At 43.9% G+C, this 20,000-nt stretch overlaps 1 protein-coding gene across 1 annotated transcript in view; it reads left to right on the forward strand.

Moving 5' to 3' along the window:
• The window catches only part of LOC311036163 (coiled-coil domain-containing protein 85C-A-like), a 59,980-nt gene that overhangs the window by 34,369 nt on the left and 5,611 nt on the right, over window positions 1–20,000 (forward strand). Inside the window, exons 5-8 of the mRNA XM_084044690.1 lie at window positions 7,408–7,499; window positions 12,372–12,476; window positions 17,189–17,284; window positions 18,731–18,823. Coding sequence (XP_083900816.1) covers window positions 7,408–7,499; window positions 12,372–12,476; window positions 17,189–17,284; window positions 18,731–18,823 — 386 coding nt within the window. The remainder of the gene's footprint in view (window positions 1–7,407; window positions 7,500–12,371; window positions 12,477–17,188; window positions 17,285–18,730; window positions 18,824–20,000) is intronic.

Below are 20,000 nucleotides of genomic sequence, written 5' to 3' on the forward strand. Positions count from 1 at the left end.
TGTGTGTGTGTGTGTGTGTGTGTGTGTGTGTGTGTGTGTGTGTGTGTGTGTGTGTGTGTGTGTGTGAACCTTGACCTTGTCTATAGGTGTGGCGCTGTCACATGGTGTCAGCTCATTTAATGACTGTGATGATGAGTGTCGGTTCATTCAACTCCATGTTCATGGAAATGTACGCAGGCTGAGATCAAAGTACTGATGGCTCTGATCTCTTGAACAGGGTGTGTGTGCGTGTGTGTGTGTGTGTGTGTGTGTGTGTGTGTGTGTGTGTGTGTGTGTGTGCGTGTACACATCACGTGTTAAATAATGAATGTGTACCTTTCTTATGATGTCGTGTATCATTAAAATGTTGAATCATATTTGTCGACACACACACACACACACACACACACACACACACACACACACACACACACACACACACACACACACACACACACACACACACACACACACACACACACACACACACACACACACACACACAGATGATAGAGTGTTCAGGTCAAGGTTCATGTCATTATATGGCGTCTACGCCTTTGAAAACTCTCTGCTTACTCTTTATGACCTAATTCCAACCTGTGTGTGTGTGTGTTTGTTTGTGTGTGTGCGCCTGTGTGTGTGTGTGTGTGTGTGTGTGTGTGTGTGTGCGCACATCTGTGCGTGCGCGCGTTTAAGCGTGTGTGTGTGTGTGTGTGTGTGTGTGAGAGAGAGAGAGAGAGATAGAGAGAAGGAAGATGGTGTGATGAAAGGAGAAGGAGAGACAGCTTGTAGAGCGGCTATTTTCAAATAGCCAAAGTAGGCAATACAGTATATTGCATTGGGCTTACGTTTTTAATGCATGTTTTACAAAGTAACTAGTAACTAAAGTTTTCAAATAATTATAGTGCAGTAAAAGTATAATATTTTCCTCTGAGATGTAGTGGAGTACAAGTAAATTGTACTCCACTACATCTCAGACTGAACTGAAAATGGGAAATACTCCAGTAAAGTATGGTACGGCACTTGAGTAAAATTACTTCACACCTCTGTAAATAAATGATGCCTTTGTTTATGAAGAGCAAACTTACAGCACCTCGTGTGCAAACAGAACGCTGCCATTAGCATCCCTGTGTTAGATCATTAGACTGAGTACAGAACAAACATGGGGGGCGGGGGGGGCACAGGTTAATGGTTTAGTCTGTGGAGCCAGACTGTTGACTCACACAATGTTCAATCCTGAAACGCGTCTGTGTCATTTTGAGATGTCTTTGGCTATGAGCTTGTAGATCTGCTATTTTTGAAAAGCCAAAAACATCTCAAAATGACACAGATGTGTTCCCGGTCTTAACACATTCGGTGCCAGAGTTGTATTAAAAAATTGACGTTGAGTGCCAGAGAATCTCACCGTTTGTAACGCTACGCTGTTTACAGCTGCAGACTCCACGACGACCTCCCCATTGTAAACAATACATGCGTGTACGATGGTGGATGGTCCTGGCTAACGCCTGGTACAATAACATCTCTCACGCGAGTCACCATGGCGGAGTGATCTCTGATCGAAAATGAGTGGTTTTCCCCACTGTAGAAAGTAAAGGAAATATGTTTTTTTTTGCAAAGGAGATAGAATGGGAGCGGACGGGTTTTGGCACCCAAGGTGTTAACGGATTAAATGCTTACGTCTTACAGTCTGTACGAAACGAAGCTCTGAAAAGGATCCGGTGGTAAAGAGGATGTCCCGCCTGCTCTTGGCTTCCATTTCCTGTTTACAGTGTCATACGTTTGTCCTACATGTAAATAAGTTGAAGCATAATACCGTACAGTACATATGGCTCGCTGCTTAGCAGAAATGGACGATAAAATATACATATTTTTGAAGATATTTTAAAATATATTTTCGTCAGATGACATCTTCCGTTCTCGGCTTTTCAGGAGGCCTATTTCATGATATGATTTAGCATTCAGAGCATAGACTTTTCATCTATGATTGACATGCCCAATATAGGGATTGATTTCTTAATTGATTATTTTATGAAATGATCAATTATCAATATATTTTTTGGAAGGTTGATTAAATTGTTGGATTAACTGTTGCCAGTGGCGTGCACAGACATTTTGAGGGGCAGGTGCTCAAGTAAATTATACCTTTTTTTGTTTACTTGGTCTGCTATTTTTTCCCTCTACACCTATACCTCTTTGCCAAAAATAGCCGATCTACAAGCTCACAACGCCTCGCAGCGCGAGGCGTTGTGAGCTTGTAGATCTGCTATTTTTGGCTAAAGTTGTCCTCAGAAAAGGGATGCTAGGTTTCGAGTGGTTATGGTAAAAAGAAAAATCATATCACATAAAGATTTGGCGGACCCCCTGTAGTAACTCTGAGGACCCCCTAGGGGTCCCGGACCCCCTGTTGAAGACCCCTGCTGTAAACTGAAAAAAAAACAAAAAACGTTTTTTTCCCTTTTTTTCAAAAGGGCACTTCTGGTCAAGAGGGCAAAGGGCAGGTGCTCTAGCACCACCTAGAGTGTATCTGTGCACGTCCCTGACTGTTGCAGCCCCATACTGTTACTGCACCATGCTACTACTGTAGCATGATGCTACGTCCATTTACCTCCCCCCATCCCCTTCCTTCACCCCCCCCACCTCTCCTCCTCTTCCTCTCTCTGTCTGTAGTGTTTTCCAGTGTTTTCTGTGGTCACTGCAGTGCCCGGTGTCACTGAAGAGTTACAGTGATTCAGCAAAACACCAGAATCCTCTGAATCCTCTGGACTGACTTTGAAATCTGACTCACACAGCAGCTCTGCTACTTTCAAGGGGAAAGTGTGTGTGTGTGTGTGTGTGTGTGTGTGTGTGTGTGTGTGTGTGTGTGTGTGTGTGTGTGTGTGTGTGTGTGTGTGTGTGTGTGTGTGTGTGTGTGTGTGTGTGTGTGTGTGGAGTGACACAGGTCATCTATAATAGTTTGGCATTAAACGTGCACGAGGAGAGACAAAAATGAAAAAATGCTTGTAGATCTGAAATTTTCATTTTCAGTGACAGAGAGAGAGAGAGAGAGAGAGAGAGAGAGAGAGAGAGAGAGAGAGAGAGAGAGAGAGAGAGAGAGAGAGAGAGAGAGAGAGAGAGAGAGAGAGAGAGAGAGAGAGAGAGAGAGAGAGAGAGAGAGAGAGAGAGAGAGAGAGAGAGAGAGAGAACATATGTAACAGTTAAAAAGGATTGGACATGTGCTGACCCACTGTAATTCTATGATGCCCTCCCTCCCCCAATACCTTTTTATTTGGTCAGCAGTGTGTGTGTGTGTGTGTGTGTGTGTGTGTGTGTGTTGGTGTGTGATGCTCTGAGGTCAGCATTGTGTGTGTGTGTGACTTTCACAACAGTGTCCCATTGACTGAAGGACAGGTTTGTGTGTGCGTGCGTGCGTGCGTGCGTGCGTGCATGTTTGTGTGTGTGTGTATGTGCGTGCGTGCGTGCGTGTGTGTGTGACACTATTCTAAGACATCCGAGCTCAGGCAACTTCCGCCAGCAGGTGAAAGGTATGTTAGGTAGAATTGTCAAACTAGAAGGAATGCGCGCAGCGTAGAGTCCAACATGAAGGAGAAGACAGAGTTGCCTCTTGCACGGCTCCACAAATCCAACAATAAAGACTGAAATGAAAAGTGCACAAATGGAGCCGAATGGACCCTTTAGAAATCCCGTAACTCTGAGAGTGGACAAACGGTCCATTTGGTTCTGTTTGTCCTCTCTCAGAGTTAAGTTACCACTCAGCGTTTCTCAGCATACAGGTGTAGGATCACTGTGTGTATGGGCTCTTGGCACGTGAGGTCTTTAATCCACATTAATGGGATTGTCCTGTTCCGTATACCTCCAGTTTCTCTGGGCTGGGTGTTGATTGGCATGTGTGTGGGGGGCTTAGCGCCCCCCCTCCGTCCTAATCCCCTCACACACTGTTTAGACTTCCATTGTGAAGCGTTTTCCCATGCGGATTCCGTTTTAACACCGCTAATCCTAAAATTAACCCCTCCCTCTTGTTGATGATACCCGAACCCAGGCTCAGCACAGGAATGCACTGACACTAGACACTAGATCATTGCAAAGTATGAGGCTGAATAGTTTTTATTTATGTTTTTCCAGCCAGTGCTGTAAAGTAACTAAGTGCATTTACTCAAGTACTGTACTTTAGTACAATATTGAGGTACTTTTACTTTACTGGAGAATTTAAAATTTTCTGTACTTTTACTTCTACTCCATTACATCTCAGAGGCAAATAGTGTACTTTTACTCCACTACAATTATATGAAAAATGTAGTTACTGGTTACTTTGTAGAAAACATATTTTTATATATTTTATGCATTTGAAAACTTGTGAAATGAGACATTTTGCATAATGAGTGCTTTCTAATTTTGGTACTTCAAGTACTTTTTAATACCAATACTTTTGTACATTTTTATTTGTAAGGGCGCGGTCCCACCAAAACATGGTTGGCCGCTGTTAAACTCAGGTGGTTCCAGCATGTACGGCAGATTTGAGGAGGAGATTGGATCAGAGATTGTGCATTGTGAATTTCTTTCATGTTCAGATTAGTTAGTTAAGTGGGTAATGTAGCAATTCACTGAGGAAGCCACAGTATAATATACTGTGGCTTCCTGTGGCTGGTTACAGACACATATATTATACGTGATCACATTTATATTTAATGTTCTCTTCATCTGGATTAACCTCTCTAAACCACGGTGATCGTGTCGTTATAGGCGAACATAAAAGAAATGACATGATGTGACAGGAGAGAGAGACAGACAGACAGACAGACAGACAGACAGACAGACAGACAGACAGACAGACATCATTCACTCACACCTGTAAGTCCCTCTGGATAAGAGTGTCTGCTAAATGACTCAGAGAGAGAGATAGAGAGAGAGAGTCGTAAGCCTCTTTGCTCCCTTGTGACCTCGGCTCTAATGCCACGCGTGTACGAATCACCTGACCCCACACACACACACACACACACACACACACACACACACACACACACACACACACACACACACACACACACACACACACACACACACACACACACACACACACACACACACGTCTCATGTACAGTGATTCATTGACTGAATAGATGATTGTTATTGACAAAAAATGCACATACATTACCTACTATATATATATATGTATCTGTCACAAGGATACACAAACACAAAACAACTCATTCTGCTATAATACTGTCCCACTCTCCCGCTGTCCCGCTGTACCACTGTCCCACTGTACCACTGTACCACTGTCCCACTGTACCACTGTACCACTGTACCACTGTCCCACTGTACCACTGTACCACTGTACCACTGTACCACTGTCCCACTGTCCCACTGTACCACTGTCCCACTGTACCACTGTACCACTGTACCACTGTCCCACTGTATATATTGCACTACTAGGTCAGGGTGAATCTAGGTAAAGCCTACAGTAGTTATCTTACTGATTTGAACCTGAGACAGTTTCTATGTGTGAGAGACAAGTTATATGTGCGTGAGACAGGTTCTATGTGTGAGAGACAAGTTATATGTGCGTGAGACAGTTTCTATGTGTGAGAGACAAGTTATATGTGCGTGAGACAGGTTCTATGTGTGAGAGACAAGTTATATGTGCGTGAGACAGGTTCTATGTGTGAGAGACAAGTTATATGTGCGTGAGACAGGTTCTATGTGTGAGAGACAAGTTATATGTGCGTGAGACAGTTTCTATGTGTGAGAGACAAGTTATATGTGCGTGAGACAGGTTCTATGTGTGAGAGACAAGTTATATGTGCGTGAGACAGGTTCTATGTGTGAGAGACAAGTTATATGTGCGTGAGACAGGTTCTATGTGTGAGAGACAAGTTATATGTGCGTGAGACAGGTTCTATGTGTGAGAGACAAGTTATATGTGCGTGAGACAGGTTCTATGTGTGTGAGACAGGTTGTGTGTGAGACAGGTTGTGTGTGAGACAGGTTCTATGTGTGTGAGACAGGTTCTATGTGTGTGAGACAGGTTGTGTGTGAGACAGGTTATATGTGTGTGAGGGCAGCTCAGCCCCACAAATGATTTCAATTACATCGGCTGGACACACACACACACACACACACACACACACACACACACACACACACACACACACACACACACACACACACACACACACACACACACACACACACACACACACACACACACACACAAATGCAAGGTATGACTGATTTCAATTACGTAGTGGAGTAGTGGAGGGAGTAGAGAAAACAGAGAACATATTGTTCCATAACACCCATTCTGTACCTCTCTCTCTCTGTCTCTCTGTCTCTCTCTCTGTCTCTCTACCTCTCTCTCTACCTCTCTCTCTGTCTCTATACCTCTCTCTGTCTCTCTCTCTCTACATCTCTCTCTGTCTCTCTACCTCTCTCTGTCTCTCTGTGTGTGTCTCCACTCTGAACGTTTACTTTAGCTCTTTTCCCGCTCATTCTGTCATTTCTCTCTCCCCCCCCCCCCTCTCTCCCTTTCTCTCTCTGTTTCTCTTTCTAAGCCTCTTTCCCGGTAATTATGTCATTCTCCTATATTTCTGCCTCTTTTTTCTCCTCTCTCTCTCTCTCTCTCTCTCTCTCTCTCTCTCTCTCTCTCTCTCCCCTCTGACCCTGTACAGTAATGTGAGCCTAACAGGCTGCCGTCCAGATGTCTATATTATTATTATTATAGTAACAACGTAATGCACACAGAGGAACAAGATGACTGGTTAGACCATAGACCAGCATACTAATACTTTATCAACAGTTTGCACAGGGAAGTACAGCTCAATACAAGGTCTGTTAGAGGATTTTAACCGCTTTGTGAGCAGTCACTTTAGACTTCTTTGGCTATTCAAAAATAGCAGATATACAAGCTCATAGCGCGGCACCGAGTGCCGCGCTATGAGCTTGTAGATCTGCTATTTTTGAAAAATCTTGAAAAAAAATGTTTTCCATTTTTTTTCAAAAAACTGTTAGGATTTAGAATTTTTTAAAGATTCACCTCAGGTCTTAATGGGTTAAACCGAAGAAAGCACTATGGCTTGTTTCCATGGGGGTCCTTTGTACTCAATTCATCGAAAAACGCATACGACACATCATACGACAAAGGCTTTAAGTGGTCAGAATGGGTGGGCCGTTTCCCTATATTTTATACTTTTAGACTATTTTCTAAAACGTTTTACAAGTACATCCTCTGAACCACAAGATCACCCCCTGCCCTGGACATGACGCTAGTATAGGGGGGTGCTGAGAGTTCTTCAGTGCAGGAAAAGCCCTGGTTGTGTCATATGGATGAAGAGGCCTTCTGATAAAAGAACAAACACCTTAACAAGCCAGCTTATTGGATCAAATAATGTATTTTTTTCCCCTGACGTTTATTCTGCCATTCTGTCCTTCCAGATGTGTCTTCGTCGTCCAACAGCTACGTCAGACAGCTGGAGGACAAAGTCCGCCTTCTGGAGGAGGAGAACACAATGCTGCTGTCACGACAGGTACTACAGCATCATGTCTGCTCTGGATCCTTTCTGGATCAGCATGCGTGTGCGTGTGTGTGTGTGTGTGTGTGTGTGCGTGTGTGAGCGTGTGTGTGTGTGTGTGTGTGTGCGTGCGTGCGTGCATGCATGCGTGTATTTACGGAATAGTGCAGATGAGGGTCTCTGGCTTTTCTCAATTTATTCTAAAGCCCGATTCGCTGTCCCGAAAATAGCAGATCCACAAGCTCTCATCGCATCGGGAGCTTGTACACGTGCTACTTTTCGGCGTGCAACTATAAGTATTAAATCAGAAAAGTGATTTAATATGTAATATAATATATTAGACTAATGGTCTGTTCTGGGACTTGTAGTTCAGGGACTAACGGGTCCCTAAAGAGGTCTGAAAGGTCAACGGGTAACACATGTGAAGTGGGGTCGAAGGCTAAAGTTCAAATACTCACTTGGGGCCTCGTTAAATAAACAATAAATATGTGTGTGTGTGTGTGTGTGTGTGTGTGTGTGTGTGTGTCAGAGCATGTGAGCGTAGTGATGCGAGAGCGGAGCGAGGAGTGGAGCGGCGCGATTTTGGCGTGAGCGTGGAGCTGGTTTATAAAAAGGTTGGAGCGGTACTCGGAGTGAGGACCGCCTGCCGCTCCAAGCCGCCCCGGCGGGGCCCGCGCACCGTTTAGCAGACGCTTTTATCCAAAGCGACTTACAATAAGTGCATTCAACATAGGTAGAGAACAAAACTACTAATCACCAGAAGTCTGAAGTGCATTTCCTGCAAAAACAAGCAACCAAGAGTATACCTAGCGCTAAGGTAAAAGTGCTATATATCAGCTACCTACTTTCTTAAACAGATGAGACAAAATAGCAAAATCAAATGAGCACGAGCTAATACAAAAAGTGTATCGACTAAACAAGATCCAATAAAACAATACAACAATAAAACAATAAAACTAGTTAACAACAAGTAAGCCAGACAAAGAGGAAGGGTAGTGTTTCCTGAAGAGGTGGGTTTTCAGCCTGCGGCGAAATATGGGCAGTGACTCTGCTGTCCTGACATCAGTGGGAAGTTCATTCCACCACTGTGGGGCCAGAACAGAAAAAAGTCGTGACCGTGTCGATCGACCAGAAGGACCCTTGAGTGACGAGGCAATCAGTCGCCCCGAGGTGGCAGACCGAAGTGGTCGGGCAGGGGTGTAGGCATCAACAATAGCTCGGAGGTAAGAAGGAGCTGTTCCTTTCACTGCCCTATAGGCTAGCACCAGGGTTTTAAACTGGATCCGAGCTGCTACAGGGAGCCAGTGTAGAGAACGGAGAAGGATAGTTGTGTGGGAGAACTTGGGGCGGTTGAACACCAGACGAGCCGCAGCTTTCTGAACAAGCTCCAGAGGTCTGATGGCAGATGCCGGAGCACCAGCCAGGAGGGAGTTGCAGTAGTCCAGGCGGGAGATGACAAGAGCCTGGATGAGCACCTGGGCTGCCTTCTCCGTGAGGAAGGGGCAAATCCTCCTGATGTTGTAGAGGAGGAATCTGCAGGACCGTGTCACTGATGCGATGTTTGCCGAGAACGACAGTTGATCGTCCAGGGTCACACCCAGATTCTTCGCAAGTTTTCATTCAAATTTCTACTTTCTTTTTCTTTTTTTTTTTTTTTTACTGTTGAGTGGCCATGGAGTGAGAGGTGCGCAAATCAACGTGAACGATGGAGCGACGGGGAGTGGAGCGCGGGGGGGTCAACATGAGTATCTCAAATTCATATGGCACCTTTTGAAAAAAAAATTATATTAATGCCTTACTTCGTCATACTACAGTGTCACACAAAATTGGAGGTATCCACCTGACACAAGGTCTTACATATTAGGTTAAATATGAATAAAAACACATAATAACTATCACACTTTGGTTACACACACCAAAGACTTCAACACATAAACCAGTGTAATCCCACATCAGTGTTATGCACAACGACACAGGGTCGTTTCAGACGGAGTAATCCCATTAGTCCAAGCTAATAATTCCAAACCAATGTTCATAATTCCTCTAAATCACAGTGGGATGTGGTTTCTCTGACGCAGGTGTTGTAGCGTAACCATGGAGACACCAGGAGAGATTAAACAAAAAAAAAAAAAAGCCAGTCGGGACATAATGTTTCTCAGCGTCTGGCCTGGGGACCACTAGGGGTCCAAATAGACCCTTACGGGTCTGTAACTCTTGAGAGTGTACAGGTAGAACTGAATGGGTCAGTTCTGTTCCATTTGTACACTTTGGGCTATTCAAAAATAGCAGATCTACAAGCTCATATGAGCTCTATGAGCTTGTAGATCTGCTATTTTTGAAAAATCGTGAAAATGTGTGCAAATCTTTGAATATATATATATTTTTAAAGCAAACATTTTTAACTCAAATTCCATTTGTACAGAGTTACATTAACACTGAGGATTCTACTGTGTAGATTGGGGTTCCAGTATCCTACTATCCTTTCTTTCTTTCTTTTTTTGTGTGCGTTTTACTCCTTTTTCTCCCCAATGTAGTCGTTATGCCAATTCATTCCTCCCCTCACACTTCAGTGTGATGTCACTGCTGTCGTATCCTACTGGCTCCTCACCTACCAGTGAAGAGCCCCCACCAGGAGGACGTAGAGCCTTCGTCCTACTCCTCCCGCCCAACACTCCCTGCTGACAGGCTCCTCCCCCCCTCCCCCACCACCCCCCCCCCTCCCCCACCACCCCCCCCCCTCCCCCACCACCCCCCCCCCCGGCTTCCCTCCCCCGAACGAGCGGCCAATTGACGCTCGAGAAAGCCGGATGCACCGCGGTGGAATCGAACCCGCAGCCTCCGCAGTGGTGGGCAGGCACTTTTAGAGGCAGTGTCCTACTATAGATATGTGAAACCTCTGTCCGTCTGTAGGTCACGTATCTCCTACCGACTGACCTCAAAGTTCTGTGCCCGCGGCGTCGAGTCGGTCGAATAGGCGGTTTGCCCAGAACCACCGATCCGACCGCTACGCCCATATATGGGGCCGACCGAGGGCGTGATGTGTCGAGTGGGACGTCTGTTGGATCAGCGGATCTCCCCAAGAAGTATAGAGATACATCCACAAATCCCCATATGTGGAGTACGCTGATGTCACCAATATGATGTCATATACTGGCCTAGAGACTCCATATTTGGGCATGCCTGACACGGAACTCCATATACTGTATGGACATGAAAGGGACACAGACAGACAGACAGATACAGAAATCTCCATATATGGTCATGAAAGGGACACGGACAGACAGATACAGAAATATCCATATATGGTCATGAAAGGGACACAGACAGACAGACACAGAAATATCCATATATGGACATGAAAGGGACACAGACAGACAGACACAGAAATCTCCATATATGGTCATGAAAGGGACACAGACAGACAGACAGACAACAGTATACAACAGGATTGTGATTAATTTATTGAATACTTTATCAGTCATAAATGTAAACAGCAGGAGGTACAGTCAGACATTAAGGTTAAAAGGATAACACAAAAAAAGTCCCGTGGACTTGTTTCCATTGTGGTCCTATGTATTCAATTCATCAACATAGCATAAAAAAGTAACACAATAATACCAACGCTATACAGTATGTACAAAGGAGAAAAAGGAGAAACGGCGGCAGTGAATGACATCTCCTCCTTTCTATGGGAATTTACATTTACCTCCCATGTGGTTCTCCTGATTCTTGCATAACCGGGCGGGGCATTTACAGTACAACCTGCATGGTTCCAGAGCAATAAGTGTTCCATAAAAGGCAGTAATATCCTCCGTGAGGTTTACAGGGTAGCTTAGTAGTCATAATCCCAGGAGGAACGCTGTCTCACGTATTAACTGCTTTATTCAGGGGCAAAGTCCTAAAGACACAAAGACAAGTTCATTCCAGCGGGTCTAAACAAGGTTCATTCTACGTTCGTCTCATGATCTCTATAGTCATCAGATTCTTCTTTTGTTTTTCACTTCTGTTATAATGAGTGTTCTTCAGTACTGTAGTACCACCTGGTATGGATGTCTGTCTGTAGCTTTAAAGTCACAACTGCTGCAGCAACTGAACATTTGTTCAAAGATTGTTGGACAACCACTTCAGAGGCTCTATACATCTACTTATGATAACAGTATGATAAGGTTAGCAAGGAACATCACTTCAAACACTAGCCATGCTTTGTATGGAGAATATAGGTTGCTGCCTTCAGCAAGGAGATACAGTGTTCCTACATACAATAAGGTCAAACTGAAGAGGTCCTTTGTCCATCAGACGACACTGAGGCTTAATCAGGAGTTATAGGCCAGGGGTAGGCTGAGAAGTGGACATTGCTCTTGTCTTTGTATGTCTTTATGTATGTATTTTGTATTGTGTGTTGTTTTTCTTCTGTCATGTCAAATGTGTGTACTGTTTATTGTTGCATACATGGCTGCTGGGTCGCAAGACAAATTTCAGTGTGAACTGACAATAAAGTATTATCGTATCGTATCGTATCGTATCGTAGTCATGTGATCAAGACGGATCTGTTCGATTTTTCATATTCCATCCTGATTGGCTAAGATTGACATCTAAAGTTTGCATGAGTGGCCTGTTTTGAACAAAATGCCGCAAATCATGAATGCAGCGTCCGATTGCGGTGAAACTGTTATATTATAGCGCCACCGGGAGGCCGTTTTTTGCAAAACTGTTTTTTTTACCTGACCCTCCTACCTGACCTCTTTTAGTTTGCAGGTTGGGAATGGCTGGTCTAGGATGCTTTAGCTAGCATTTACTGTCACTTCATTACTAACAGATCTCTCTCTCTCTCTCTCTCTCTCTCTCTCTCTCTCTCTCTCTCTCTCTCTCTCTGTCTCTCTCTCCCAGGTTAATGGTGGGGGGGATGCAAAGACATTGAGGAAGGGTCTAACTCTGTACCATTCAGAGTCTCAGCTCTCATCCATGTCACAGTACCAAGAACACATGCACAATGTAAGTACTGTGTGTGTGTGTGTGTGTGTGTGTGTGTGTGTGTTTGTGTGGTGTGTGTGTGTGTGTGTGTGTGTGTGTGTGTGTGTGTGTGTGTGTGTGTGTGTGTGTGTGTGTGTGTGTGTGTGTGTGTGTGTGTGTGTGTGTGTGTGTGTGTGTGTGTGTGTGTGTGTGTGCGTGTGTGTGCGTGGCCACAGGTTTATATGACGTAGAGGCAATAAAGGTCCTTAAGTCCTTAAAACAGCACCAGGTCATGTGAAATCCCCCCCGCCTTGTTTATCTAGCTTTGGTGTTCTGTACGAAAAGATGGATCCAAACCCCCTCTGTGTGTGTGTGTGTGTGTGTGTGTGTGTGTGTGTGTGTGTGTGTGTGTGTGTGTGTGTGTGTGTGTGTGTGTGTGTGTGTGCGGACAAAATATGATTTACGAAGATAATATTTCATGAATAAACTAGAAATGTGCTCCTCGGAGCACAGGTCTCCGCCAGGTCAGGTACGTTATTGTGGCCTCCTGGTGGCGCTATAATAGGCCAATGTGAAAAGGAAATTGCAAGCTGCGTTCATGATTTGAGGCATTTTGTTCAAAACGGACCAATCATGCAAACTTTGGAAGCCAACCTTAGCCAATGAGGATGAAATATGGGAAATGGGACAGATCCGTGTTGATCACATGACTATAGAGATACTGTGTACCGATTTGCATGACGTTTGGATTAAATCTGTAGGAGTAATATATAAAATCGGCCTCCTGGTGGCGGTATAACAGGCCCATGTGAAAAATGTGGGGCAGAGGTTCTGAATTGGTATCCAGGGAGTGTGTGTGCACAGTTTTGCAGCGACCGGGCCAACGGTGCCGGAGATTAGCTGCTCACGGACGGACAGGACACACGGACACACGGACACACGGACACACGGACACACGGACAGGGTGCAAAACAATAACATACTCTCTCGCCATGACTTTCTGCCTGGCGGAGACAATGAAAGAAAAGCTTCCATCAATTAGAAAACGCATTTTTAAGAAGTAGTGAAAATAGCCGATCTACAAGCCCACAACGCGGTGCAAAGTGACGCGTTGTGAGCTTGTAGATCTGCTATTTTCACTAGTTTGGGTCCCGCGCAAACATCTGATTTGTCTTTTGGGTCTTGAGCTAAAAGGTTTGGGAACCACTGCTATAACAGTATATCTATGCAGGCCACAGGGCCGCTCTATGGACAGTAGGTGGATTATTGCAGTCACAGCAGGCTGTAGTAGTATTGCTCCCTCAGCATTCTTCTCTTCCTGTATTCACTGTGTCTCCGTTGCTCCCGTCTGCATTGTGTGTGCACGTTTCGTGCACGTTGCGTGCACGTTGCACTATCTGCTGAGAAGTGAGCTGTTGCACATTTAAAATGGTTTAGTAGGCAAAAACAATGCGCACACACACACACACACACACACACACACACACACACACACACACACACACACACACACACACACACACACACACACACTCTCTCACACCTCTCCTACCTCTCCTCCAATTCCCTTAACCACTTCAACGCTCTATTCTTGGAGTAACAGACCTGAGTTGCATACTGTATGTATTTGGACCGTAGACTTGTTTCAGTCGACACCAAATCATTTTTTTTGCCAAAAATAGCAATTTATAAATTGTTTTAGATAGCTCTATATTCTGATAGTAATCATTTGAGTGTTTGTTCAGTAACAGGGGGTCTCCCTCTCTCTCCAGCTCTTTTGTAAAGAGAAAATACATGTTCAGGTCGGGACACCGATTTTATCCAATCAGGACAGAGAACTCATAACAGGATACAAGATGAGCATGTGAAATAGGAAGTGATGACACAGAGAAGTGAGCAGACACACTTAGAACTAAACCACTATAACGTTTAAGCTGATAAATGGACTCTCTCTCCAGACTGACTGAAAATGACAACCCACCTGATTATTATTGCGAACGCGGAAGGAGGCGCGGCAAAGCCGCGCCTCCGACCAAGTGGAGCATACTATGACACTCGGCTCGGCTTGTGTGTCTGTCTGTCTGTGTGCAGTATGTGTGCAGCCGCGCCCCCATGTCACTCACGCTCTCATTGGCTGCCCCCATGTGAGTCACGCTCTCATTGCCTGCATGCACTACAGTGTGGCTGAAATTCGCCTGTGCCCCTGGGTGACTCATTACACTCCTCTGAGAAAAATATAGCAGCGACAGTCAAAAATAACACATCTACAAGCATCTACACGAGTTCATCTATTGGGATATCTAAGAATTCCATGTCATTTGTGCATATTTCAGGCCGGATGGCAAGTAATTGCTCATTCCTTTCTATTCTTCTTATTGTTATTTTCGAGCTGCGTTCGCTTCCAGCGTTCGCGCGTCTTACTTGTTATAATATAGAGCTTCATTTGTTGTTGTTGCTAAACATGCATGCGCACCCACGTACGTGCATGTATGTACGCACGCACGAACACACACACACACACACACACACACACACACACACACACACACACACACACACACACACACACACACACACACACACACACACACTAGTGATGTGTCGGTCATGATCGATCCGTTCATAAGAACTAGTTCTTTGCCGTGAGCGTGAACGAACACGTTCATGACTCGAAACTGTTGCGTTCACGATTTCGTTCATGCCTAGTCTCAGTCTCTTGATCGACTCAACTGTTATCTTTTCACCATTCACTGCATCCACACCTCTCCACACCCCCCCCCCCCTCTCTCTCTCTCTCTCTCTCCCTCTCTCTCTCTGTCTCTCCCTCTCCCTCTCTCTCTCTGACATGTATATCACCACATCAGTCGTCTCCAGAAAGCCTGAGTAACTTTAGCAACTCTTTGCATGTATGTAACATACCAGAGACGCGCGCACACACACACACACACACACACACACACACACACACACACACACACACACACACACACACACACACACACACACACACACACACACACACACACACACACACACACAGATCAACACTCTTACACAACCCATGCAGGGCCCCTGGCTCCTAAAAGCCATGTTCGAGTGTAACCTGATAGAAGTGACTGAGACTCTATAGAACTGGAAGCTGTTTAGACCTACATCCACATTAGACTGTTTATATATGTATATATATATATATATATATATATATATATATATATATATATATATATATATATATATATATAGATATATATATATATAGATATATATATATCCTGGTTAGACCTACATCCACATTAGGGCTGCAACATACCCTTATTTTTACGTTTTCTTTTTTTGCGATTATTCTATTGATTACTTTTTCAAGTAATCAAATAATCGAGAACCCTGTTTAACATTTTTTAAAGTTTGATATATCAATGAATAGATTATCCATATAGCAGATCTACAAGCTCACAACGCATCACTTTGCGACGCGTTGTGAGCTTGTAGATCGGCTATTTTTTATAATCAAAATCTACAAAGTAACTAGTAACTAAAGTTTTCAAATAATTCTAGTGGAGTAAAAGTACAGTTTTTGCCTATGAGATGTATAGTGGAGTATAAAGTAAAAGTACTGAACATTTAAGATAATCCAGTGAAAGTGAAAATTACTCAAATGTATTGAGGACACTTGAGTACATGTACTTAGTTACTTTACACCACTGATGTTGACTATACCGTATAATGTAACAATGTTCTGCCGTCTAGGCACTTTGTAACCGGCTGTTTTCCTATTGTCAGAGTTTATGACCTTTGTACAAGGTGTTCTTGTACTTCTGTTTATGTGGGCAAAAAAATAAGTGTGTGTGTGTGTGTGTGTGTGTGTGTGTGTGTGTGTGTGTGTGTGTGTGTGTGTGTGTGTGTGTGTGTGTGTGTGTGTGTGTGTGTGTGTGTGTGTGTGTGTGTGTGTGTGTGTGTGTGTGTGCGTGCGTGCGTGCGTGCATTACTCCTCACAAGAGAACATTTTGTTATATCGTTAAAAAGGTTCACAATTGGGAAAATGTTCAGGTTAGGATTAGACATGTAGAGCAGTGGTTCTCAAACTTCTCATCTCAAGGACCCCCAAATTGACACTTATTAGCCCACGGACCCCCATTTCAAAAATATATGCCAGGGACCCCCATAAGAGAAGATTTTTCACTGCCAGCTACCAGTGATTCTCAACCATTTTAATTTCAAGAGGACCCCCAGTTTACATGCATTAGGCGACACCCATTTAATGGCATTTCTATCCCTGGGACCCCAATTTATATTGTAAAATCAATGTTAATTTAACTCTGAGAGTGTACAAATGGAACCAAATGGACCCGTTAGGGTCCATTTGGTTCCATTTGTACACTCTCAGAGTTACAGACCCACAAGGGTCCATTTGGTTCCTAACTATCCTCCATTTAGCTGGGGACCCCCTGGAACCCCCTCAGGTACCCCTGGGGGTCCCTGGACCCCACTTTGAGAACCAAGGATTTAGAGGTTCTAGGTTTAGGGGTTGGAATTATATGGAGTTAAACATGATTTATACATGATAGTTGCATGATGGCCAGTTTCACGTACTGAAAATTTGCTGATCTACAAGCTCACAACGCGTTGCGGCGGCGATGCGCTGTGAGCTTGTAGATCTTCTATTGTTCTGCTTCAGGCTTAACGGTTAAAAATGGTTTATGTATAATAACTCTCTGAACTGTTGCTGTGCTGTGTGTCTTCCCATCATGCATCAGGGCTCAGGGAGGAGTTCCAGTGGCGAGCCCTCCCCCTCCCAGCCCGGTAGCCCCCCCCCTGGACACAAACCTGAGGCTGTGGTGCACGCCATGAAGGTACTGTAACCCCCCCCCCCCACATCCTATATTCACTCTATGAAGGTACAGTAGCCCCCCTTAACCCATTAAGACCTGGAACTGTGTCATTTTTAGATTTGAGCTAAAAAGCATTCTTTTACACTTTGGGCTATTCAAAAATCGTGAAAATGTGTGCAAATCTTCTGAATATATATATATATATTAAAGCGAACATTTTTAACTCAAATCTTTGCTTCTGGGGGTCCCTGGAACAAAATATTTTGATGGGGGTCCGCGGCCAAATGCATATAATTTTGGGGGTCCTTGACATGAAAAAGATTGAGAACCACTGATATAGAAACATAGGTTTTTCAGAAAACTGTTGAGATTTAGGAGACATGTAGAATCGGCTTCAGGTCTCAATGGGTTAAAATGGTCACTTTTTCTTAACCACCCGTCCTGCACCCCAACATCCATTGTTCCCTCCAGATAATGTGAGCTTGTAGATCGGCTATTTTTGGGCCATGCAGCTAGTTTAAATTAATTATAGTCGACTAAATCAACCGTAGATTTAGTCGACTATAATCTCATGATATTTAGTCGACTAAAACTAGACTAAAAACGAAAACATTTCAGATGACTAAAATATGACTAAAACTACATTTGCTGTCAGAATCAACAGTGAATACAGAGAGAGCTTTACCTCTAAACATCACTGTGTGTGTGATCTCTAGTTCTACGTTCTAGGCCAGGGGTCTTCAACAGGGGGGGGGTCCGGGACCCCTAGGGGGTCCTCAGAGTTACTACAGTGGGGCCGCCAAATCTTTGTGTGATAGGATTTTTTTTAAATGTATTATTATTATAAATTTGAATAACCACTTCAACCCTAGCATTCAAAAAATAGCCGATCTACAAGCCCAGAGCGCCTCGCTGTGGGCTTGTGGATCGGCTATTTTCGGCAAAGAGGTTTGGTGTAGAGGGAAGAACAAGTACAAGTATTGAGGGTTTAAGTGGTTATATGTCTGAAAATACACATTAACATGAATCCAACACTGATGACAGTGTCTGTCAAACAAAGTCTATGAAATCTATGAAAAAGCTTAATCTGCAACACAATTTCATACAGTATGTTGTGTGGGGGGTCCCTGCTTCATCTCTCTGTCAGCTGAGGGGTCCTTGGCCTGAAACACGTTGAAGACCCCTCTGTTCTAGAGGCTTTGATGTGGGTTCACTTCAGGGCCAGCAGCTGCTGCTTCTCTTTGATCCGATCTGTTTTTTATCTTTGATTTTGTTCCTTGTTTATGATGTACTCTGTGTGTGTGTGTGTGTCTGCGTCTGCGTCTGTGTCTGTGTCTGTGTCTGTGTGTGTGTGTGTGTGTGTGTGTGTGTGTGTGTGTGTGTGTGTGTGTGTGTGTGTGTGTGTGTGTGTGCGTGCGTGCGTGCGTGCGTGTGCGCGTGCGTGTGCATGTGCATGTGCATGTGTAGGTGCTGGAGGTGCATGAGCAGCTGGACAGACCAGAGGACTATGAGGAGGACCTCAGTGAGAAAGAGAAGGCCATCGTCAGGGAGATGTGCAACGTGAGTCTGACTCTGTGTTCTTCTTCTGTATGTTGATGTGTGTGTTCTTATGTATGTTGATGTGTGTGTTCTTATGTATGTTGATGTGTGTGTTCTTATGTATGTTGATGTGTGTGTTCTTATGTATGTTGATGTGTGTGTTCTTATGTATGTTGATGTGTGTGTTCTTATGTATGTTGATGTGTGTGTTCTTATGTATGTTGATGTGTGTGTTCTTATGTATGTTGATGTGTGTGTTCTTATGTATGTTGATGTGTGTGTTCTTATGTATGTTGATGTGTGTGTTCTTATGTATGTTGATGTGTGTGTTCTTATGTATGTTGATGTGTGTGTTCTTATGTGAGTTGATGTGTGTGTTCTTATGTATGTTGATGTGTGTGTTCTTATGTATGTTGATGTGTGTGTTCTTATGTATGTATGTTGATGTGTGTGTTCTTATGTATGTTGATGTGTGTGTTCTTATGTATGTTGATGTGTGTGTTCTTATGTATGTTGATGTGTGTGTTCTTATGTGAGTTGATGTGTGTGTTCTTATGTATGTTGATGTGTGTGTTCTTATGTATGTTGATGTGTGTGTTCTTATGTATGTATGTTGATGTGTGTGTTCTTATGTATGTTGATGTGTGTGTTCTTATGTATGTATGTTGATGTGTGTGGCGTATCTTAAAGTTGCTGCAGTTAAAAAGCTCCTCGTTGGATCTCGGGATCGAGCTGACGGTCCGACGCCAGTCGAGCCACCGTCCGTCCCTGATGCCTTCCGGCTCCCTCCCCCCCGATGCTCCTAGCTGAGTGTCCTGTCTATATCAACCAATGGATGGTTGGTTGGTTGGTAGCCAGTCTCCTGGGTGTCTGTGTTGTGTTTCAGACGTGAACTCAACCAATTAGTCATACAGTAGCTTCTGACTGCAGGACTACTTTTATGGGTTTTTTTTTTTTTTTTTTTTTTTTCCGGGAAATGTTTCCATGCTCACAATAGGGCCGTCAGGTTGAACGTGCTGAGTGGGAAGTCAGTCAGATCAGCAGATCGCCAAGAAATAATAGATCAAAAGTAACACGATTTACATTTTCCTTCATAATTCACAGAATACTTGAAATATACTCGTCATCTTTTGTTTTAAGAAACATATATATGTGCCCTAATTACTAATACCATGTATAAGCTTTCACTAGTAAGGAC

Source organism: Gymnoscopelus microlampas (assembly GCF_963454915.1).
Source record: "Gymnoscopelus microlampas genome assembly, chromosome: 20".
Taxonomy (NCBI): Eukaryota; Metazoa; Chordata; class Actinopteri; order Myctophiformes; family Myctophidae; genus Gymnoscopelus; species Gymnoscopelus microlampas.